At 42.5% G+C, this 25279-nt stretch overlaps 1 protein-coding gene across 1 annotated transcript in view; it reads left to right on the top strand.

The window, feature by feature from the left end:
• Positions 1 to 9823: 9823 nt before the first annotated feature.
• FRMD4B (FERM domain containing 4B) overlaps positions 9824 to 25279 on the top strand; it is a 197891-nt gene continuing 182435 nt past the window's right edge. The window contains exon 1 of the mRNA XM_052641757.1: positions 9824 to 9985. Within this exon, the coding sequence (XP_052497717.1) occupies positions 9824 to 9985 (162 nt within the window). The remainder of the gene's footprint in view (positions 9986 to 25279) is intronic.

Raw genomic sequence — 25279 nt, 5'->3', positions numbered from 1 at the left:
GGGCTTTTTCCACTCACTTTTCTACTATCTTTGCTGTTAATATATCCTCTTGGTGACAAGATGACTATTACAGCTCAAAGCACTGTGTCTTCATACAACAGTATCCCAAGCAGGAATCAGGAAATGCGCTGAAAAAAATTGTCTTGTTCCAGTTCTTCAAAGAAGGAAATCTTTTCTAGAATCCTTTACAAAGCTTTGCTCTATATCATATTGCCTAAACAGGGTGTCATGCCTTCTTTTAGACCAGTCACTTCATACCAGAAAATCCGTCCATCTCACAAAATTAGAGTATCTCAAAAGGGAGTAAATGGCTAATGGGTAGATGACCAACATTATTTGCCAAAATACAGAAGTATATAAAGAATAAGCCAAAATTATCCGTAAGTCCACCAGACTGAAACATAATAATGGATCTTTTAGGGTAAGGAGGTCTACCTTAAATTCCTTCTGTGCTAGGTACTTGAGAAATAAAACCTATTTTCTTCCTCTGTTGTTGACTCAAGACCAGATCATGTAGTTCATCTCTTCATTCCTCTCAAATACTTACTGCCTGGAGCTCTCTGAAATCTTGGTCTAAAGAATACACAACTGCTGTCTCAACTTTATAAAATATTCATAATCCTTGAGCCTTGTAGCATACTGCTTTTGGCCTCTTTATCTTCTTGTACACAATTCATTTTATAGTTGAAAACAGTATGTCGCTATTACCGACGTCAAGTTAATTTTAGGATAGCAATGCACAAGAAGTACTTTTATGTCTTTTTTTTTTTTTTTTTTTATGCTTGGCTTTGCTTTTATTTAGCTCTTACTGCTTAAGGGCCAAATAGTTGAAATTCTTTGCAATAATCCTGCCAAACCGTTCTGTAGTTTTTAGTAATAATGGGAAAATGATCTGTTTTTATAACCTGTTCCCCGTATGTGTTTGTTAGCCAGATATACCTAGCTTTGAGAGATTTTACTACTTTTAAGGCCCTTCATCTTGGCTGATTTCTGTTTTTCATTTTACTTCAATTGTTTGTACATAGGTAGTACAGTTAATCTTTGGAAAGTCAAGATTTTTCATTTATTCTTTTATTTTTCTTATACCATTTATTTTATAGGAGTGAAGGTCACTGGGTTTTTGGTAACCACTCTCTTATCGTGAATAAAAAATTCAGTTACTTTTCATTACAGATTTTTTTTTTCTCATCATTGCTTTATTCTTATTTAAATTGAGTAAACCCAAAAGGTGGACATATTGTCATATTAAGTTCCTGGATAATAAATAAGTCCTGGAGCCCTCTGTACCCTTAAATTTTAGTATTAGGCCAAAACAAATGATAACTTGTAAATACAAAAAATCCATTTATTTCTCAATTAAAGTAGGACTGAAAAATTAGCTGTGCCATTGAAGATGCTATTAAATGCTTTCTCCACAGATCTTCAGCAAATCACCCAGGTTTTCTGTGCCTTGGTTTCTTTATCCATGAAATGGGGACAGCAATATCTTTCTCCATTTGACCTTGGGAGAATATTATGTGAATTAATTGATGCTATGTACAGAGCTGCCTTTATTTATTTAGGAAAGGGTGCTATATAGACCAATGTATTTTTATTTTATTTTTGTCATTGGTGTGCATGTAAATTAAGTGTAAATAGGAGGTGACAAATTATGGGGGTGGGAGGTAAGTCACAAGATTGATATTTTTTCTTCTTTCAAGAAGAAGGTCAGCCGATATATGTGCTGCTATATATAAAATAGGTAACTAATAAGGACCTACTGTATGGCACAGGGAGTTCTACTCAGTACTCTGTAATGACCTATATGGGAAACGATTCTGAGGAAGAGTGGCTTTGTGTGCACATATAACTGAGTCATTTTGCTGTACAGCAGAGACTATAACCCAATAAAAATTTTTAGAAATTAAAATTCTTTAAAAAATAAAATGCCAAAAAAGAGAAGAAGCATTTGAAAGTGCTTAAAACATATATTAAATAGAAAAAGTTATAAAAAACAGAAAAGAAGGTTGGCCCTTTCCCTCTGATCTACGTGGACTTTCTTGAAACCTTCATCCCCTCTAGTGCTTTCCCTTCTGCAGCAGTGACTTCTGAAACTTGACTTGGCAAAGCTTCCAGTGTCTGTTTAGTGGATTAACTAGAGAAAAATGGACACAATGCAGGGTCTAATATGTTGCTTCTTTTTTTGTATTTTTTCGTCCAGTGAAGATAGCGTATCTCCTCTTCCCTTTGAGCAAGGAGAATTTGATTTAATAAAATAACGGGTGAGGTTATCGAGGAAAGCTGAGAAAGTTTTTTTTTTTTCCTTCTATGAGTGGGATGAGTTTGCCAAAGAAAGGAATATAGATCTGGATAGATACCTTGCTCCTGGATATTGTTTAGTTTGCAGTGGTTCTAGCCCTCTACGGTTCCAGAAAGTGGTTCAGAGTCCTAAAGGCAGCTGCAGAACTTAACCAGCCTACTGGTCAGCCCTCAGCAACGGTGATAATGGCTGGTACCCTCCCCTCCAGGTCTCTGCATGTTCCCATCCACCTTCTGCTTCTGGCCAAGACTGAAGGACGCTCCTTGCTCTCCCAGCCCGAGGGAAGGAGAGAAAGCGAGAGAGGAGTCAGGGGGCTCAAGGGGAAATGAAGCAGAGCTGGTGTCCTGCCAGTCCTCCTGCCTCCTCCCTGGGGCGAGATGTAGAAGGAGGGAGGGCATCCTGACCCCCTGCCTCTGCACAGTTGCACAGGCCCTCCCACAGGCCACAAGAGGTGCTTGCATTGGAGAGGGCACCTTGGCCCATCAAACTCTCACTCTATAGGTAAGGCCTGATCTGGGGGACCTGTAGACGTCATTATGTTGACATTCCTGTGATCCTGGTTAAGCCCTTTCTTCTCTCCCCTCTGGAACTCTGCAGCCACATCTCAGCTGGATTTTCCTGCTCTTCTACTTCTCAAGCAACCTCTCTAACCCTTTCCCCTCCCATCCCTCAAATCCGGGATCCCTCTTGCCATAGAGCCCTTGTTCTTAGCAGCTCATTCCACCTTGGCCTGATATTTGTGGCCCCTCCCTCGTCACTGAGCTCTCCCCTCCTCAGCCTCCAGTTCTCAGCTGCAGCAACATGTCCTCCGGGAGGCGTTCCCTGGCCCTCCCTCCATCCCCGGCATCCTTCATCATGTGTCTCTATTGTAATTGTTTGACGCTGCCTGCTTCCTCTGTGTAACTTCTTCAGATGTCTGCCTTTCTCACCCTTCTCTAAGACCCTGTTAGACAGAAATCATCTCTGTTTTGTCCTCCTGCTTTCTAAGCACTCAGTTCCCCGACTGACATGTAGGGCAAACTCAATACGTAATTTTTTTTAATGAACAGGAGTGTGTATTTTGTGAATGGATGAACTTCTTTCTATATTCACTCTTGAGACAAATAGTCTTTCATCTGTCAGTTCAATAACCATTGATTGATTGCCTGTTATGTGCCAGCCACCAGGGAAACAAGTATGAATAAGGCCCTTTGCTAGCTTCCAGCAGTGGTTTCTGAATGGGCGTGGCTACCACCCCACCTGGAGTCATTGGAAGTGTGTGGAAGTGCTTTTTGTTGATGTCATCATGATTGGGGACACTACTGGTGTGTAGTGAGCAGAGCCTAAGGTCACTAAACATTTTCCAGTGCGTGGATACACCCCTGCGCAAGGAGGGCCACTCAGCTACCCACCTCCACTCACCTGTAAGAGACTCCTCGAAAAGTTTACAGTCCAATAGAGGAAAGGGGAACGAAAAAGGGCAGTTTTCTCATTGTATGTGTGATGAGAGACTTCTGTAGCAACTCAAGGCCCACTGGAGGAATCAGCATTCCACTTTGGGGTCGATGTAGGGAGGATTGTTTTTGTCCTGTGCCAAAGAAAGTCCTCAATGCTACTAAGGAGCCTGCGATTTAAGTGGAATGATAAAGCCCAAAATTAAAATGCCAAAAGATAAATAGCTTATGATTAAAATGACTGCCTCATTTTTATGATAAATATTTTTTAAAGGGCTATGTGAAAATGATAGGAAATGGCATTCTGGTTTCTTCTCAATGGGCTTTGAGTACATTACAGCTCTTTGTGACTGTATGAAAACCTTTATAGAGGGATTGTTGCATCTCCAGTCTGCTTTTTGGGAGAAAACAGCAAGAGGGAAGAGTGTTTCCCCCAACAAGTCCTGTGAGAGGAGGAAGAGCAGGGTGTGGGTTGAACTTGACCAGGGTTCCTCGGTGTCCACACCATTGATGTTTTGGGCAGGAGAGCTGTCTGTTTCAGGGGCTGCCCTGGGCATTGTAGGATGTTGAGCAGCATCTCTGACCTCTACCCACTAGAGGCTGGTAGCATCCCCCAAAATGCCTCCAGACATTGTAGGCGTGGTTGCAAAATTGCCCCCAATTGAGAGCCACTGAACCAGACCGAGTTTTCATCCCCCTCAAGCCCTGTGTCAGACATGGTCTGTCAGAATTCAGCCACACTGGCTTTTCAGCTGTGGAGAGACGAAAGTTTAAAAATATCCACCAGCGTGCAATGGACTCTGTCTCTTTGATGGGCAGAGGGGACCTCTGGAAGCTGCTGTGATAGAACTGCTTATCTCTTTCCAGAGGCAGGGCTTGGCATTTTGTGCTGGCCTCCTGGCACTCTGCTCTTCTTCCTGCTGATTGCTCAAAGGAGAACCTACAGGAGCCTCAGGGATAATGACAATTTCTCTTTTACGTCTGCAGCAGAGCTCCCAGGAGTATGAGCCATGCTGTCACCTGAAGCATCTTTTTAAGCCTCCGGAGAGAGCTGCAGGAAATTACAGTGTGTCGCAAGGAAGTCTTTTGCTAGAGAGGGGGAAAAAATCCTCTTCTTAAATTAAAAAAAAAAAAAAAAACAAGATAATTTTGAAGTCAGCTTGACTTAGCTCCCTTTCTCCAGGAAATTTTAGACCAGCTTCAAGGGTGTGTGCCTGGGAGCTGGTTTGTCCCACATGACTTGTCCATTTTCAGAAGGATGCCACACTTGGATCATTCTTTTCTCCCCTGCTCCACACCTGGGTTCAGTTGTCACCCACTGTCAGCCCCTGGTGTGAAGAACTTACTGTTCATTCCCTCTCAAAGTGGTCTTTACCTAGAGCTTTGAACTTCTCCTTCTACAGAAGAAAGCTGTTTGGATAAGAAGCAGCATCCATGTTTACATTGGTGGGTACAAAATGTCTTTTCTTCTCTTGCATCCAGCTTGGAGTATCTACTGCTCCTCCAGTTCCCCAGGAAAGGCTGGCTGTGTGATGGGGAAGATCCAGCTTCAAAGAGCTTTTGAGGGAACTTGGAAGTTAAAGACCAGCACCCCTCAAAACCAAGTCACCACCAACTTTAACCTCCAACACACAGAAAGATATAGGAAACCAGATGTAGATAATCAGTAGAGAAATTTTTTTTTAAACATGTTTTACAAGTACTATTTTATCTAAGGGGCTTCCCTGATAGCTCAGTTGGTAAAGAACCCACCTGCAATGCAGGAGACCCCAGTTCAATTCCTGGGGCGAGAAGATCCATTGGAGAAGGGATAGGCTACCCACTCCAATATTCTTGGGCTTCCCTTGTGGCTCAGCTGGTAAAGAATCTGCCTGTGATGCAGAAACCTGGATTCGATCCCTGGGTTGGGAAGATCCCTGGAGAAAGGAAAGGCTACCTACTCCAGTATTCTGGCCTAGAGAATTCCATGGACTATATATAGTCCATGGGGTCACAAAGAGTCGGACGTGACTGAACAACTTTCACTTTTTTTTCCATTTTATCTAAGTACCAGTAAATTAATGCTCAAAATTCTCCAAGCCAGGCTTCAGCAATACATGAACCGTGACCTTCCTGATGTTCAAGCTGCTTTTAGAAAAGGCAGAGGAACCAGAGATCAAATTGCCAACATCCGCTGGATCATGGAAAAAGCAAGAGAGTTCCAGAAAAACATCTATTTCTGCTTAATTGACTATGCCAAAGCCTTTGACTGTGTAGATCACAATAAACTGTGGCAAATTCTGAGAGAGATGGGAATACCAGACCACCTGATCTGCCTCTTGAGAAATCTGTATGCAGGTCAGGAAGCAAGAGTTAGAACTGGACATGGAACAACAGACTGGTTGCAAATAGGAAAAGGAGTACGTCAAGGCTGTATATTGTCACCCTGCTTATTTAACTTCTATGCAGAGTACATCATGAGAAACACTGGACTGGAAGAAACACAAGCTGGAATCAAGATTGCTGGGAGAAATCTCAATAACCTCAGATATGCAGATGATACCACCCTTATGGCAGAAAGTGAAGAGGAACTAAAAAGCCTCTTGATGAAAGTGAAAGAGGAGAGTGAAAAAGTTGGCTTAAAGCTCAACATTCAGAAAACAAAGATCATGGCATCTGGTCCCATCACTTCATGGGAAATAGATGGGGAAACAGTGGAAACAGTGTCAGACTTTATTTTAGGGGGCTCCAAAATCACTGCAGATGGTGACTGCAGCCATGAAATTAAAAGATGCTTACTCCTTGGAAGAAAAGTTATGACCAACCTAGATAGTATATTCAAAAGCAGAGACATTACTTTGCCGACTAAGGTCCGTCTAGTCAAGGCTATGGTTTTTCCAGTGGTCATGTATGGATGTGAGAGTTGGACTGTGAAGAAGGCTGAGTGCCGAAGAATTGATGCTTTTGAACTGTGGTGTTGGAGAAGACTCTTGAGAGTCCCTTGGACTGCAGGGAGATCCAACCAGTCTATTCTGAAGGAGATCAGCCCTGGGATTTCTTTGGAAGGAAGGATGCTCAAGCTGAAACTCCAGTACTTTGGCCACCTCATGCAAAGAGTTGACTCATTGGAAAAGACTTTGATGCTGGGAAGGATTGGGGGCAGGAGGAGAAGGGGACGACAGAGATTGAGATGGCTGGATGGCATCACTGACTCGATGGACGTGAGTCTGAGTGAACTCCGGGAGTTGGTGATGGACAGGGAGGCTTGGCGTGCTGCGATTCATGGGGTCGCAAAGAGACACAACTGAGCGACTGAACTGAACTGAACCGAAGTACCAAAAAATGAAACAATTCCTAATTTTGGTGGTGGTGATCATTTTTTTTGGGGGGGGGGGCGCTTATTTTTTGCCAGCCATAGTGTATTTCATCTGTGTTCATGCTCAGTCGCTAAGTCACATCTGTCACTTGGTGACCCCATGGACTGTAGCCTACTAGGCTCCTCTGACCATGGGATTTCCCAGCAAGAATATTGGAGTAGGTTGCCATTCTCTTCTCCAGGGGATCTTCCTGACCCAGGGATCGAACTTGTGTCTCTTGCTTTGGCACGCATGTTCTTTACCACAGAGCCACAAGGGAAACCCAGTGTGTTTTACTTACTCTTTTCCAAAATGGTATGTAGTAGATTCCAATATTATCCCTGTTTTATAGATGAGAACACTGAGGCTTTGTGACTTTAAGGAAGTTGTGCGGGATGCCACAGGTCTTCAGGAGCAGGGATTTAAGTCTCTTTGGAGACTTAGCTCCTAACTGCCATTCCCTGCAATAGTGCTTGTCCAACTTCAGTGAGAGTCAGCATCCCCCAGAGGCCAAGTGAGACCTCAGATTCCCTGACCACACCCTGATTCTGGAGGGGGCCTAAGAACTTGCATCTAGTTCCCAGGTGATGTTGATGCTACCGGTTCAGGGACTGCATGTTGAGAACCCCTGTGCTACCACACCCCATTGTCTAGAAAATAGTTTAAGCACTGACTTTGAAAACCTTGAATGCAAATCACTGAGGTTGGAATTGACAACTGACATTAGGCCAGTGCAGAGGTAGATATTTGCCACGGGGTATCTAGAGCATCTCTTCTGAGAGCATGGTGTCATGAGACAGAGATAATTGACCTGTTGTAGCTTTTATTCTGGTATTCCCTTGGCTGCCCATTTCCGAGAACACAGTCACACTGCATTGTTAAAAAAAATAAAAACGTACCACCATCATCCACTTATACTCATAGGCCCATTTTGAAGTTCAGTAGTTTTCCATTAGAAGGATGACATTTCATTTTCAAACTATACTTGGTTCATTGTCTTTTGACTTAGTGGGACCTAGTATTTTCTGAGTAAACACTGTGACCATTATCTTGGAAAATATCATCAAAATGCTAATACCGAGGAACACATAGAACAGATTTACTGTGAAGAAAGGTGTGCAAATCTGCATCAGGGCAAATGTCCTCTTAACTATTTCAACAAAAACTCTTAGGCAATTTTATTAGCAATAACACAAAGTAAAAGGTAAGAAAAGAAACATCCTTTAAAAGTTCCCCAATTATGATCACACTGAAAACCAGGTACTTTGAGGACAAATTTTTTGTGTTCTTTTGACTGGTTGAGTTTCGCCTGAATTAAGATTCCCAAGGCACATTGGAAACCTGAAATAAAGCTGATTTGACTTGTCGATAGTCTGTTCTGAAGCCTTCTGAATTAGTTCACGAGAAAGGCTTTGGCACCTTTACCTTTCTGCCACTTAACAGCAAAGATAACACCCTAGGTGTGAAACGCCGGTAAAATACAGACGATTGTCCTAAGGATAGTTTCAGGAAAAACCACCACCCTGAAATTTGCTGTGGTCCTGTTGCTGTGAGCAATGTTATACTATTGTTTGGGACTGAAATCTGCACATATTTCAGAGGAAAATAGAGACTAGTGGTATGTGGGACTCCTTGGGCTCTTTTTTCCAAATGCCTTTGGGACTATCAATTTCCTGGGGGAGAACTTAAAAAAAAAAAAAAAGCATTCATTATCTGGTGACTTCATGAGTGGTGGAACAGCTTTCTTTGCTTATGAGTGGAAAATAAACTATCTTCCTGTGCAGGTTTGTGCTAGCAGTGGCTGCTACACCTGTGCAGCAGCTGAATTTTCCAGAACCAAACCAAGGATTCTCTTGTGTGCTTCTATTTCCCAGCAAAGAACTATTTGCTAGAGACCAAGAACCGTCTTTGTGTTTCTCATGAGCTGACTGCTGCATTGGAATTAGTGCAATACCAGGGAGCCTGCTCTCTGGCTGGCAATAGGCAGGTTATTTCCTCTGAGACCCCTCCAGTTAGGTGCAAAGGCAGGTTTTGCAATCAGGAGCACACTGTTGCTCTGAGACTGATATCTTCACCTTGTGGCTTCAGCACAACCAAGGAAACGTTCAGGGCTGTTCCCCCGGGAGTGGGGTCCAGAGGGATGCTTCGGAGGATTTTTTTTCCTCCTCCTGCATCTCTGGCTGCCGGGAGATATTTATCAGTGCAGGCAGATGCCAAGCAAAAATCCTGTAGTGTAAAGTAAGGTGCTCCCCAAAGCGGATTCGGAGATTGGGACTGGTGTGTGTACACTCCTGTGTGTGCCTTGTGCAGGACGTGCGAGCCCAGTGCGCTGAGATGCAGCTCTCCTGTTTGCCTGCAAAGAGTCGCTCCACTCCCCCCGCTGCCCAGCGCACTCGGGGAGCGCCAGGGGGAGTCCTCGCCGGTCCGGGCTTCCCGCGCCCCGGGAGCACCGAGGGCTCGCCTGGCGGAGCTTAGCGCAGCTCGCTCGGCGCTGCCAGCAAGCGGGCGGGGTGGACACTGGGCTTCTGTGTGCCCGCCGCAGCCGTTGGCTGGCGGGCGCCCAATCCCGGGGCATGCCGCCCGAGCCTGGCCGGGACGCACCGTGAAAGACCAGTTTGGGGGAAGGCTTGACCCCTGGCGGCCCGCAGAAGCCGGCGTCCGGAGCCCAGGCGGCCGGGCGGCTGCGATCGGGCTAGTTGGGCTGCAAGCGGCGGGAGCCCCCAGGGAACCCCCGGGTTCAGCGGGAAGGAGAAGGCATGGCTTCAGTGTTCATGTGCGGAGTGGAGGACCTGCTGTTCAGCGGCAGCCGCTTCGTGTGGAACTTGACCGTGTCCACGCTGCGGAGATGGTACACGGAGAGGCTGCGGGCTTGCCACCAGGTGCTGCGGACGTGGTGCGGGCTGCGGGAAGTGTACCAGGTGAGCCGTGGCGCGCGGCGCCCGAGGGCCCTAGCGGGATGCCTGGCGCTCGTGGGAAACCGGTTCCACCTGTATGATTTTATTGTCCCTCTCCCTCCACCGCTTTCTTTTTCAACTACTAGCCGACTGCTCGACTCTTGGGTCAAAAGCTCAGCCATTGTAGGTAACTGCTGCCTGACAAAGCTTGTGAATTTTCCCCAATGTGTAAGGGGCACCCTCAGTGAATTACCTTTGCTTTTGCAGAGATCTGTTACAGAGTGATGGTGTTCCGGCAGGGCACTTAGCTCAGAAAGCTGTAGCTTTGCAGCAGAGCCTCTTCAGGGAGCAACTTTGACATTCACATGATTCCTTCCTTTTCATTTCATTGGGGGTGACGGTAGGCATTTCAGGGAGCAAGGATTTCGCACTAGTTTATGGATTCACACTCCTCTTTGATTTTGCCTTTCCATCAGGCAGTCTCAGCTTGCAAGGCAGAGCCAGGAAAAGCTGATTCTGTGTCTGCTGGATTTTGGAAGGAAGGACAGCAAATTGTGAACACTTTGCAGGAAGATGACGGGCTGGGGAGGGGAGTGGTGGCCTGGCTGAGCGCTGGAATGCTAACGTTTGGATTTACTCCCTGTCACACAACACAGCCTCTTTATTTCTCTGCTAGGTCCCGTCCTGCAGGCAAAAAATGCTGCAACTTTGTTCAATCTTTCTGGGGCTGTAGCTTCCCTTCATTGTTTAAAAACAGTCATTTGTGGATTTAGAGGTCCTGTGTTTTGGCTGTTAATATCATTGAGGTGTTTTTTTGTTTTTTGTTTTTAATCGACATTGCATTTAGGAAGCTTCTACCTGGAGTTTAAAGTATAGCATCACGTTTTCTTTTCTGCAATGAAGAATCAGCTTTGTTGCAGATCCTGGATTCTCCCTACTCTGACCATGTTCTCAACGTGGCTCTAATTCATATCTCATTGTATTGAGTGCCATATCTGATCAAGCTGCTAGTGCTGATAAGCCATTTTCTTCCATCAGTCAGGCAAAATGAAAAAGACCAGCACCTGGGAGCAAACTGTGGGCGTCTAAAGAATCAGTGTGGCCTTGTCTTCCCTGACATCCACGGCATCCTTGTTAAAATGTGAGAAAGGTTTGTGCTTTCCCGACTCCTGCTTTGGATAACGTGCCTGAGATGTCTTGCATTTTGAAAGACTCCAGAAGCCAGGTTGAGAACCAGGGCAGCGTGAGGCGGTTTGAGAGGATTATGGAGCTGTGGAGACAGCCCATCTGGTCACATGACACTGATCACCTGGCTCTTTGGAGTCAGAGGTGTGTCTGGCTCTCAGCCTTTTTCTCTTTGGGGAAATCATTGTTCAGTTTGCTCTGTAGGAGCAGTGACCCTGATACAATTATGTTTTCACTCTTTAACATGTGAGAAAGTTTTAAAGGGAGAGCACAGGTACTCTGGTTAACCATGTAACCCTTCTGCCCCTCTCCCGAAGACTCCAGGGACTCACAGCTTTCCTCTTCTCCTGGTAGTGAGCCATTCAAAAATGACAGTTTCAGAAGCCTGAGACTCCACACGTTCTTTATAAGGTTGATCAGTAATTATTTTTAAGCAGAACTGCAACTTGAACCTACTGAACTGTAGGTTTTCTCTTCTATAAAATGGATAGTGACAGAGCCAGTTCCCTCTCATAATGATAAGGAGAAACACCCAAAATAACAATGACCATCTTTGTTGCTGTTCAGTTGCTCTGTCGTGTCCGACTCTTTGCAACCCCACAGACTGCAGCACACTAGGCTTCCCTGTCCTTCACTATCTCCCAGAGTTTGTTCAAATTCATGTCTGTTGAGTCAGTGGTGCTATTTTACAAGTATTGAGTCTTAAGTAGTCAAAGTTCATGTCTTTGGAAATAATTTTAAAATATTTTAAAACTTGAGAGAACTATAGATTTTTTAACTGTACAACATAGTTGTTAGCAAAGAAATTTCCTTTAATGTCTTTCAAATTTGAGCAAGAAATATAAATTCTATAGACCTGAGTGGCCATAAAATAGACTGGTTAATACCTTTTACTCCAAGTTAAGTCGACATAGGAGCAAATCCTGCCTCCACCTATGTATGGTCATGAGTAAGTTATTTATTTTACTATTCTTCAGTTTCATTGTTTATAAAATGGGAAATATAATAGTACAAACCATAGAGGTTGATACAAGAATTAATTGACAGTGTTGAGAGTTTTTAGGACATATTCAGTAAGTGTTGTCTGCTCTACCAGTTGGGCTATTTTTATTGCAATACGAAAATGAATTCAAAGTAACCTGCAGAACAAACAGTAGGGACTTTTGACACAACTGAAAAATCTAGCAGTAGGATAGACTTCAGGTATGGCTTGATCAGGGCACTCTGGTTGTCCTGCATGATTCTTTCAGACTTATCTGGTTCATGCAATGGCTGTATGTTAGTTGGTTTCCTCCTCATGATAGCAGATAGCCAAAGTAGTTCCAGGACGTAGGTCCACTTATCAACCCATTTAGAAAGAAAGAGGATTTCTCAAAGGCATCAACTATCAAAAAATGATTTCCCAATTTGCACTATGACGAGTCAGTTTAGGGTCTGTTCTCACCCCTACTGCCGTGCACTGATTGGCACAGGGAATGGAAATATAATTCCTGCATTCTCAAAGGGAATGATATGGCCCACAACAGGCCAAAATCATTTTTTAGGGATGAGAGGGAGGCAAAAAAAAACCAAAAACCCAACTTAATCTTTGTGTATAAAGCATAGATATACATATAATACATGCACAGATATACAGTCTACTTGTGGAATTTGGGGTGTGAGGTGACTAGCAAACAACATAAATATCTTCAAAGCCTCCTTAAGGGTGTGATAATAAATAAGAAGGTTGAGAAACCCTAAATTTCATCAGTTGGCTTAGGCCACTGGGGTTGCCGCATCATTTCTGAAGCCAAGAGTGAAGTTGGCCCCAGCCAGATGACAAAGCTACCAGACAGTTGGGGGTATGCAGTCAGTGTCCACTGTTCCTGCATTACCAGAATCTCAAATCTAGAGCTCTTTAAATAAAATGATTATTTTTTTGGCAAAACCAATACAGTACTGTAAAGTAAAATAAAGTAAAAATAAAAAAATTTTTAAATAAATAAATAAATAAAATGATTATTTTTCAAGATAAGTACAAACACTGATGCGCAATATATTTGTAAGTATCTTGTGACAATAATTTATTCAAGTTATGGGGATAGGAGGCCCATCATTAGAATACCTGTATTGCTGTCCCATAATTATAAATTCTAAAACACATAGGGGAATGCTCTATTGTACTCACGCTTCTGGCATGTGAACTTAAAACACCATAGGGTTACATATTTTATTTTTTAATATTTTTTTTTAAGTGTCGGTTTGCTTGCTTCTAGTCTCAGTAGTCTTGTTTGCAAGAAAATTGAGGATTCAGTCACTCTGGAGAGTGAGGGTGGGGCAGGAGATATCCATTACACGAAATACCTGGCAGTCCCCAGGGGGTGTTTTGTTTATTCATATACTATAAGTGAAATAAGATCTCTACCTATTCGTAAGGAACTTGGCAACCACATCATTGCCTGGCCAGCACAGCCGGGAACGCATAATTTCTTTGGAATTGAATACTTCCTCCACTTCTAGATATTGGAGAGGCTGGAGACTTAATTTGCCAGAAACCATGAATAATAAAGATACTAGCTACAAGGCATTTCTGTAGTCATGCAACTAAATAAAAAGCAGACTGAGGCTTTACCAAGGCTGCCTTTTAACAAAGACTTGTTTGATGAGTAAAGATTTGAATTTGATCGACATAGCAGACATGGGACATTCACTCTTCCATTTAGGGCTGAGTATTAAAAGCTGATATATCTCTCTTGTTTTATCTTGCCCAGATGGGTTGCGGTATCACAATTAATTAGGCTTAACAAACAGTTGAGGCGGAAAATGATGGGAGAGTGTCGTTGAAAAAGGATCAACACTCTCTGCTTTTTATTAAGTGTGACGTGTTCTAACAAAGCCCTCAGTTTGTTACTTGGGATATGTTTTCCTTTCATCTCCAACGTCTCAAAGGTAGAATTTCTTGCAAACCCTGAATGGAGTCATTTGCCTCCAGGAGGAGGCACTTTGGACAGAATCTAGGGTACTTCAGTGACCATAACAGACTGGGTTAGCTCCCTGGGGCAGACAGCTGGCAGTGACGGGCAGCAGGCATGCCAGATCACGGCAGAGGCTGTGGGCTCCAACTTGAGCAAATCTGACCTTGAGTGGATTGCTTTTTCTCTCTGAGCCCCATTTCCTCCTGAGTAAGAGAGGAGAACTGTAGCCTTGGCACCCTGGATAGTGTAAAAAATTCATGAGATAATGTGTGTAACACTGAATGCCTTGTGTGGCACAAGGACATAAATAAACGTTAGCTCTCAGGTACATAAAGAACTGAATACCAGACCTGAAGAAGGTATCCGATAAAGGATTGCTTAGGGTTTTAATTGTTGTTTTTATAAGTGAGACTGATTCTCTGGAAACTGAATTTCCATCTTTATTTGCAAAAATGTTCAATAAGAGAGACTATGGAATCTCCCACACAGTCAGTATAGGGTGGACCTTGGGTATCTGGGCTTGTGTTCCACACAGTGGATCCACATTTTTTGACGGCCCGTACAGAAATCTCGGAGGTCGCAGGCAGCTAGCAATAAGGTCTCTGAGAAGATAATCTCTTTATATTCCAAGACTCTGATGACCCATCAATCACTAACACCTGAACTTTTCATCCCGCCATATTGGTTATGGAAGACCAAGTCTCCAAATGGCAATTGCTCATTGAGCTTTCAGTGACCTGTGTACGTTTTAAACCATACATCCTTTGCTTGGCCCCACCTTCCACTCTCCACAGCCCCCAGAATTACAGAGGCCAGAAGCGGGGATGACAAATTACAACCCACAGGGGAAGACTGGCCTGCCTCCTGTTTTTGTAAATAAAATTTTATGGGCTTGCTGCTAAGTCATTTCAATCATATCCAACTCTGTGCGACCCCATAGACGCAGCCCTCCAGGCTCCCCTGTCCCTGGGATTCTCCAGGCAAGAACACTGGAGTGGGTTGCCATTTCCTTCTCCAGTGCATGAAAGTGAAAAGTGAAAGTGAAGTCGCTCAGTGTGTCCGACTCTTTGCGACCCCATGGACTGCAGCCCACCAGGCTCCTCCATCCATGGGATTTTCCAGACAAGAGTACTGGAGTAGGGTGCCGCAGCCCTACTCATTCATTTACATGTTGTCCATGACTTCTTTTGAAAAACAATGTCAGAACCAAATTGTTGTAACTCAACTAGTTCCAGTTGAATAGTTGATACAAAGAATGTATCGGCCACAAAGCTGAAAATATTTACTATTAGGTTTTTTAAAATGGAGAAAGTTTGCCAATCCTCAGACTAGAAAAAACAATATATTGGGCAGAGAATAATGCTAGAGGAAGAAAAGTTTAGAATTCAATCATAGAGAAATAGAACTTGAAGGAATATGGAAGAATTTTCTCATAAAAAACCTAGTCACTAGGAAATTAATAAACAAATATTCAGGATCAATGTTCAGTCTGCCCTTGCTAGGTCCTTCACTTTAGAACATGGTTGGAGTTACAGATTGATTCATTCATTTGCCCATATATTCATACCTAAAATAATTATCAGGTGCTTACTATGTCCCAGTTCCTTTGCAGAGGTGTTAGTAAGACAAAGTCAAGTAGATTGTCTCCTGTGTTCAAGGAGTCTATTGTCAAGTAGGGAAGACATTTAAGAAAATGAAACTCTGTGAAAGGGTTTTACCTGGGTCCTTCAAGTGCTTAGGGAGTTTTAATCAGACAGGAGTAAAGCGAACGGGGATGGATAATGGAAGCCAAGGAGACTTCCTACAGGAAGCGATTCTCAAGCTGAAGTTGAAAGGACAAGTTGGAGTTAGGTGGAAAAAGGCAGATGGGCAGGCATTTCAGGCCGTTTCAGTGGGGAAACAAGCTCTAGGGTAGGGGGATGGTTATAATGAGTTTTTAAGGTTGATGAGGAAAGAGGGGCTTCCCAGGTGGCACTAGTGGTGAAGAACCTACCTACCAATACAGGAGACGTAAGAGGCGCAGGTTCGATCCCTGAGTCGGGAAGAACCCCTGGAGGAGGGCATGGCAACCCCCTCCAGTATTCTTGCCTGGAGAATCCCATGGACAGAGGAGCCTGGTGGGCTACAGTCCATAGAGTTGCAAAGAGTTGGACACAACTGAAGCAACTTAGCACACATGCACGAGGAAAGAGAGAGAGAGACAAAGTCAGAGACAGGGTTTCATTGGGGATGACATCCACATTTGAATGGTCTTTCATTTTAAGATTAGGATTTGATGTTTTTCTTCAGAACTTTGAGGGCAGGAGACAGGTTAGGTTAGAACTGTCCCTGGCAGGAGTGAGGCTGATAGATGCAAAGGGTGGGGGCATGGTGGAAGCAGGAAAGGAGGGGACCTTAGGAGGCTGTTGCAGTGATGTATGTGTGCTGCTGAGAATAGGGTAGGTTTTACTATGGCAACAAACAGTCCCAACATCCTAATGGCTTAAAGAAATAAAATTTTATTTTCAGTTCAGACTACTTGTCCAATTGCAGGTTGGCTGGAAGCTGTGCTCATCACTGTCACTTGGGTTCACAGAATGTTCCTGAACATTGCCAGTTTCCATAATAGAGAGTGAAGAGCTCTTCAGGGCTTTGCACTGGCAATTCAGTGCTTCTCTAAGTAACTCATGTCACTTGTTTCAAGTCATTGGTCACATCACTCACTCGACCACAGGGTCCAGGGAAAGCAGTCCTTCCACTAAACAGCATGAATGATGGTGCAGATTTGGTTCCTTAAGAAGCAGACTCTGAAACAGAGATCAACAAGCAGAAAGTTTACTAGAGAGTGCTCTGAGGATCTCTCCTGTAGAGAGAATAGAAAGAAGTAAGATTGAACAGAGAGAGAAACTGGGTTACAGTTCAGGCTTAACAAAGACTTCGGCTGACCTCACCAGTGGCTCTGAACCTAAGAGTTGTCTCCAGTTGGAACAAGAGGTCTGGGTGTCCCCACCCCACCTTCATCTCCCCATCATTGGAGATGGGCTGCCCTTGAGTCAGTGGTATGTTCTTGGAGTAGACATCTCTCTTTAATTCCTTAAGTAAAATCTGAGATGACAGCTCAAAAATCTCTAGGCAGCTGATGGAGTAAGTCTGGGCAGCTCATCACTATGCAAGTATCTGCCCGACAGGTGCTAGGGTCAAAACCTGAACTGTCTCAGGACCAGTGGGAAGGAAGTAGAGTAAAGGGATTGCCTTGATGTGAAGAATCAAGCTTTAAAACATGGCAGTCTCCCAGCTGCTCCTATGCTCTGTTGAATGAATTGTGCAACCGTGGAGTTAGTTAATAGTAGCGGCACATACAGAAAGAAGCGAAAACTTGGTTGATATAGGAAATATAAAAAAAAAAAAAGAAAAAAAGGAAATATGAGTCTACTTACCACTAAGGAAATTGTCTTCTGTATTTTCAGGTAACCACAGACTAGGATTTTATGGGAAATTGGGATGCTCGGGTACCCAAAAATTGATAAGAAAACTATCTTAGTATTTGAGCCCATTATTTAGCATAAATAAATTTCTAAAGGACCATATGATTTAGGATCAACACAATCAGTCGCAGGATCTTTAAAAAGCACTTTTGAACCCTTGTTGTACAGTCTGTAAAACATCAAGTTAAGAATAGACTCTCTTACCCTTTTCAGGTTGGTGTTTGTTTTTCTCCTTCCATCTTTTCCTGGTGGAGCTGCAACATAAAATAACTTCCTGTTCGTCCCCTGCTTATGTTTCTTCTGAACATTATGTTTGGGATGTCCAGTTTGGTTGTGGAATAGTTTGAATGACTCAAATGGGATAAAAAAAATTGAAATGAAAATCCATAAGTAATTATATATGTGTGTGTGCATATACATACCTAAAAGATACAAATTCTGACATTTGTGAAATAAACTTTAGCCATAAGAGAGACTGGTCAATATGGTAAATTAAATAGAACCATTTCCTCCTATTATTGTAATCATTTTTAGTTTCTTGAATTTTGTGTGTGGGCAAAGCTTATTGCTTAAATAATTATTTTCTTCTTCTTTTTTTAATTATTTTCTTCTTAACTAGCGTTTTTATATAGTCTTACTGTCTTGACAAATAGTTACTAATTATTAAGCAGCTACTTTGTGCTATGCCTTGTGCTTGGTACTTTACATGTATTATCTTTTTTTAAAGAAATATATCTTTGGGGAAATATTTCAATATACAAAAGTATAAATGATGATACAGGTAAAAACCCATGTACCCGCTGCTTAGTTTTATGGCATCTTAATATTTTACCATATTTTCTCTGGATACTTTTTTTTGTAATATGATAAAAATTTACAGAATCAATTGAAACCATCTTTTTAACCTCTCCTTTCTCCCTAAAAATAGTCCTATTCTGAGTTTCGTGGTTTTCATTCCCGGGCACATCTTTCTCATTTTGCCACATATATTCATATCTATAGACAATATATATTATTTTTGTGTTTGTAAAATTAAATAAGGATGTGTCATTCTACTACCTTATTTTTCTCTCAGTAGGTTTTTGGGACTTGTCTCTAAATTCATTTTAACTCTTATATTCCATTGCGTTAAACATACCAACCTCTTGTTGATGGACATTTAGGTTGTTGGCAAAGTTTTAGTGTCCCCAACATACTATGCTGAAAAGGTTGTGTTTGTCTTTTTGTGCTTGTGAGCAAGAGCTTCTGCAGAGTATCTACTAAAAGGGAGACTTACTAGGTTTTTGGCTTTAATAGATATTGTACCTTATCTCTGTCCTTACAATCACTCTTCAAGATGATATCATGAATCCCACCTCATTGGTTTTATATACTTATTAGCTAATAAGACATTGTGCTGAAGTTTGAACCGAACTCTAAAGCTCATGAATGATATCATGATTCAACACCATGTCTTATTAGCTAATAAGTATATAAAACACAGCCTTTTGCCCCTGACTTGCAGCTTTATTAAAAAGATATATAAAGTTAGTATCTCATTTATTCACTTATTTGCTCAACAAACATTGGGTGAAAACATAGCTGAGTGCTTAAATATGAAATGTGTAAACTTCTTGAATTCAAATCCTAACTTCCCTTTTGTTAGCTCTGTGAGTTTTCAGAGATTGTTCTCATTAACTTTTTTCTAGGACTTCTCTGGCGGTCCAGTGTTTGGGACTTTGCGTTCCAATATAGCAGGTGCAGGTTAAAACCCTGGTTTGGGAACTAAGATCCCACATGCCTTGTTGAGCAAAAAACCAGAACATAAAAAGCAGACCCAATATTGTAACAAATTCAATGAAGACTTTAAACTACATCTAAAAAATATTTTTAAAAACTTTTTTCTGCTGTAAAATATGGTTAATTATAGTACCTCTCTTAAAGAGTTATGTTCCTAGAATTGTTATAAAAATAAAATGCATTAATATTTGAAAGCACTAAAACAGTGTTGGATGTATTCATGGATGGATAGGTGGATAGTGGATGGACAAGGAGATGGATGGAGAGACAGATGGGCAGATGCTTGGGTGGATGGACAAATGGCTGACTGAACTGATGATTGAGTGGATAGATGGATGGATAAAAGAATGGATGGACAGACAGATGGGAAGATGGTTGGATGGCTAGATGAACAAATGAACTAATGGTTGGATGGATTGATGAATTTCTCACAATTATCTTCATATGTGCAGTCCTCACCATCTTATGCATATGCATAACCTTGGGAGCTTTTAAAATCTGCAGAAGCCTTGTCTCCTCCCTCCTCTCTCCTCTCCAAATTAAGAACTATCGTCTAATGTAGCAAGTATGAAAGGGGCCCACTGACCACTGCACGGAGAGCCTGTGCTCACATGGTTTCATGGCACAGCATTTTATCAGAGACTCTGTCTTCCTAATGCTGCTGACTTCTTCATTTATTCTTTGAAGGCAAAGATTCTCATAAATGTTTAATTGTTTTCTTTTTTTCTCCAAGATGAAAGCATAAACTTTCTCTCTCTCAACCCTGAACCCCACTCTGGTATGACTGAGAGCCCTAGATTCTCATGTATAAAGGCTCTGGGGCCCCACTGACTGATGGCATTCTCATCTGTATAAGTGCTCTTCTGATATGACTCTTAAATTTCCAACTGCTTAGGAGACCCAGTTATTACAGGCATCATGCTATGCTTCGGTAAAGTAGCCAGCAAACATTTTTACAGGAATTAGTTAGTCTCATTAAAATGTGATTAGATGCTTATTAGCTAAAAGAGAAAAGAGAGAAATAAAATGGGCTTTAGTTAGCTGGACCTGGGTTACAAATCAAGACTTCATCACTTACCTGCTGTGTGACCTTGAGCCAAGTGACTTCATTGCTCTGAATTTGTTTCTTATACAAAAGATGAAAATAAGATGTACATTTTAAGTTTGATATAAAAGTGTAACATGGATTCAGAAAAGGTAGCTTTTCCAATGTAAACATTTGGATGCCTTCACAAAGTTGATCCTAAAGCCTGAAGTTATCAAGCTAGTCACAAATAGTGCAAACTGTGATCGGGAATTAAGCCCAAAGGCCCATATATACTAGCTGTGTGTCATGAGCAAGTTACATACTCTCCTCGTGCCCCCTTTTCTCACCTATGTGATGGGGATAGTATTATAATAGTGCCTGCCTCTTGGGGTTGTTGAGGGGACAACACAAGATTACATAATAAAAGTCTCTCTGGGGTACCTGGCTCAAAATCAGCAGTTAAGGAGTGTCATTTCTACTTAATGAACATTTTCTGTGTTGTCAGACTTAGCGCTAAGCATTTGGCCACACTGCACAGCTTGCAGGATCTTACTTCCCTGACCAGGGATTGAACCCAGCACCTCGGCAGGGAAAGCACCATGTTCTAACCACTGGACCGCTGGGAAATTCCCTAAGCATTCGTATTTACCATTTCATTTAATTCTTCTAACAATGACATGAAGTAGGCAACATGAAACCCATTTGTCAGACATAAATATTGTTTAGCATGTTAAGTCACTTAGCCAAGAGCAAAGATGGAGGATTCAGATCTGTCTAAATCCATCCCTCAGCCACTGCATGGAATGGGCATGGTTTGCAAACCATTCAGCCTCTTCCGTTTCCACGTGTGCCTTCATTGAGTCCTTTCTAGCACTTTTCTGGCCTCTAATCTCTGCCTCTAGCCAACCCTGTAGTCATAGCAGGTATTAGTAAACCCATTGAGACTGAATGACTAATGCCATTTTCCCTCTACAGTCTACTCCCAGCCCAGCCTCCAGAGTGGTTTTGTTAAATGGTAAGTCAGATCATGTCATCCATCGTCTTGTTCAGAACCCTGTAATGACTAACAACTCAGAAGAAGCCAGTCTCACTTTTAACCTACCAGGTGCTGCATAATGGATACCTTCTTCTCTAGTGTCCTCCACCAACCACCCCCAGCAGACACACTCAACTTCTGGTCTTTTTATTATTACTAATGTTAGCATTATATTCACTGTTATTTGTGTATGCATGTGTATTCTAGTTAATAGTTGACATATAACATTATATTGGTCTCAAGTGTACAGCATAATGATTCAATATTTATATATATTGTGAAATGGTCACCACAGTAAGTCTAGTTAACTTCCATCACCACACATAGTTACAGATTTTTTGTTCCTACAATGATAGCTTTTAAGAGCTACTCTCTTAGCAACTTTCAAACATACAATATTAGTAACTATAGTGCCATGTGGTACATTACATCCCTCGACTTATTTATTTTAGAAAGTTTATACCTTTTGATCCCTTCACCCATTTCACCCACCCTCCAAGCCGTGCCTTTGTGCACGTGTGTTCAGTCGTGTCTGACTCTTTGCAACCCCATGGACTGCAGTCTGCCAGGCTCATCTGTCCATGGAATTTTTTCAGGCAAAGCTACTGGAGTGAGTTGCCATTTCCTACTGTAGGGGATCTTCCCGCCTGAAAGGTCAAACCCGCATCTCCTGGGTCTCCTGCATTGGCAGGCAGATTCTTTATCACTGAGCCACCTGGGAAGCCCACCTCTGGCCAACCACCAGTCTGTGTCTGTGAGCTGCCTCAACCTCTGGTCTCAGCTTGAGATGTTCTTTCTCTCTGTAAGTCTTCTCCAGCAACACGGACCTCTTTGCTGTTCCTTCAGCCCTGCCAACACATTCCATCCTCAGAGCCTTTGCCCTTGGCGTTTTCTCTGCCTGGAACTTTGTCACCCAGAGGGTCATGAGACATGCTTCCCTCTTTACTTCCTGCAGATCTTTCTTCAGATGCCACCCAACCAGTGAGGCCACCCTGGGCTGTTCTCTTATTCTGCTTTATTCTTCTCTGTAACCCTATCACCACCTGATGTTAGGAAATCTATTTGCTTAGGTGCTTACTGTGTTTCCCCAACCAGAATGTTAGCTGATGAGGTGGAGAAACTTTGCTTTGTTCACTGCAGTGTCCCCAGCTCCTGAAACATAATATTCCTTCAGAAATAGTTCTTGACTAAATGAACAAACTAGCTCAGTCAGTAGGGCATGAGAATCTTAATCTCAAGGTCGTGGGTTCGAGCCCCACATTCAGTGAGGTTTTGGGCTTCACTGGTAGCTCAGATGGTGAAGAATCCACCTGCAATGCGGGAAACCTGGGTTCGATCCCTGGGTTGGAAGTTCTTCTGGAGGAGGACATGGCAATCCACTCCAGTATTCTTGCCTGGAGAATCCCATGGACAGAGGAGCCTGGCGGGTCACAAAGAGTCCGATACGACCGAGTGACTAAGCGCAGCACAAATGAACAAAGGGATCTGCTTTGCATTTTAAGAAACTTGCTCTAGCCACTGTGGCGGGGAAGGGTGGGGGAATGGTAAGAGCAGTCAGGAGGCCATTTCTGATGTCCAGCCGCAGGACAGTGGAGTGGGGTAGGCTGGAATGGTGGCCACACATGCTATAGGAAGAAGCTAGGAATTTGGAGGAGGAGGCTGCTGCACGAAGGGGACTCTGTCCAGTGAGAATGTTTACAGTCTATGAAGTTTTGGAAACATCCAGGATGAAGCCGTGTGTGTTGAAATGGATTTGTGTCTGTGTGTGTTTACTCTTTTTCATTATGGAAAATAGCCCCAAGCCAGTGTAAGCTGATTGAGAGTAGTTCTCTGAAAGTCATTCCGTTAAGGAAACATCAGGCCAGAGAGCAGAGCGAGATGTTTCCTCCCAGCCCTGTAAAACAGGGTCAGTCAGGGACCCCGGCTTCTGTGTTCAACCAGCTGCAAGTCCCCTCCCGTGCCCAACCCAGGGTGTGGAAGCTGGCAGTTTCTGCAGTTCTCGTCAGCGCTGACTGTCAAGTGATCTCTGTTTCCTGTGCCCGGCCCTGTGGTTAAGCTCTGGAAGGTGCCCTCTTTGGCCTAACCGATGCTGACAGACGTTTCAGACCCCTGGCTTTCTCTTCGTGGCACTCTGTGGAAGTTGATTATCATTCTGACCCTGGCCCAGATCATTCCCATCCCCTGGAGATAAGGATGGAAGGACCCTTTGGATTTGCCTGGATTCCTGGGAGGAAAAAAAAACTTTCTTTCTGCTCTTCATTAGTGTTTAATTAAAAGCTTGCTATCCCTAAGTCTTCGGCTGTGTCCAAGCTTTTTAAAATTCTGCAAGCACAGACAATATAGAGTTTGACCTTTTGAGTTTCAAGAGCTGGGTTATGGTGTCTAATTATCAACCTCAAATAATGACGGAATCATAATCTTTTAGAACAAAAAGGAATACGAGACATTTCCCAAATATTTCCTGAAGACAAAGTGCACTTACTTTTAACCAATAGTCAAATATCAGCTTTTAAATGTAATCAGAGTTTTAAGTTTGAAGCAGTTTGGTTCAGGATATGAAGAATCTTAACCATCAACTCATATTTAAATTTATGGGGTCTTTCCTTCCTTAAGATTTTATATATTAATCTTTCTAGGTATTGATGCCAGATATAGTTCCAGCTGAGCTCATGAGATTTTTCCTGTCAAATTCCTTCTGGAAATGAGATTTCTTTTAGTGAATGTATTTTTCCTTTAACAAACTTCAGAAACCAACTCTGAGTTTCAAAGAAATTTTTTTCTGAGATGTTAGTGCCAGAGTCTGAACAGTGCCCTTTATTCACTACCAGGTTGCATCAGTTTAAGTTTTTTTTCAGGCTCAAGCATTACATTACAAATATAGCAAAAACTTGCAACACTTTTATGCTGTGTATTGTGTGTTTTAAGAATTTAATTATGTCTTTCTATCCTTTTCTTCCCCACCCTCTTTTTTGGTATACTTTCTCTGAGCTAAATAGGTCACACTTAAAAGTGTAAATAAATAACGTGTGTGTGTGTACATATATATATGAAAAATGTATAAATGCACATACACACATGTGCTTTTGTGTTTATATATGTCACTGTATCTGAAGTTTTTCCCCAAAATAAGAACACGAGCCAACATATTTACCAGACATCACTTTTCTTCCCCTAATCTTCAACATCACTTCTAAATTTGTATTATAACCCTGAAGTAAATAGGTAGTACCTATAATATGGGTTGGGTTCCATAATAGATTGTATTCTTCAGGAAGTTGCTATCAATTTTGGTGAAGTCCAGCAAATGAAGATTTGGTCAATAATTTCACTTGTTTCCCTTGGTTTAAAAATGAAGAAAATACAAAATCAGAGGACTGGTTGTGTGTTCCTGGTCACCTGATGCATCGGCTCAGCTCACTGGTCTGTGAGATGGGGCCTTGCCGTGGGCTGCCATACTGGAGGCTGCTGGATGGCCAGTAGACAGCAGTAGGGCAAGTCTCTCAAAGTGCAGCTGTTGCCCCTGCCCCTTCCCCAGCAGCTCCATCCAAAGAGGACCAGGTGTGTAGTTAAGAGCTTGAGGGACCTGTGAGGAAAAAGAGGAAGCAGCCTTCTTTGGCCCATGCAGCTTCATTTATTATTTACAGATATTAGTGACATCAGTCTGTTTTAATGGAACATGTAATGAGATGAACAGCTGTATCTATCTCCTTTGAGTGATTTGCACATATCCTTTGGGAGCTAAGGATGTTGGAGTCAGATAAACATGAACTCTAATCCTGTTTCTTATGCCTTCTTGGTTGTATCACCCAAAGCTTAATACCTCATTCCTTTGAGCCTTGGTTTCCTCATCTATGAAATGGGAACATAATATAT

Source organism: Budorcas taxicolor, chromosome 1 (genome assembly GCF_023091745.1).
Source record: "Budorcas taxicolor isolate Tak-1 chromosome 1, Takin1.1, whole genome shotgun sequence".
NCBI classification, from domain to species: Eukaryota; Metazoa; Chordata; class Mammalia; order Artiodactyla; family Bovidae; genus Budorcas; species Budorcas taxicolor.
Note: the sequence above shows the minus strand (reverse complement) of the source record. Positions and strands in the feature narration are given on the sequence as shown.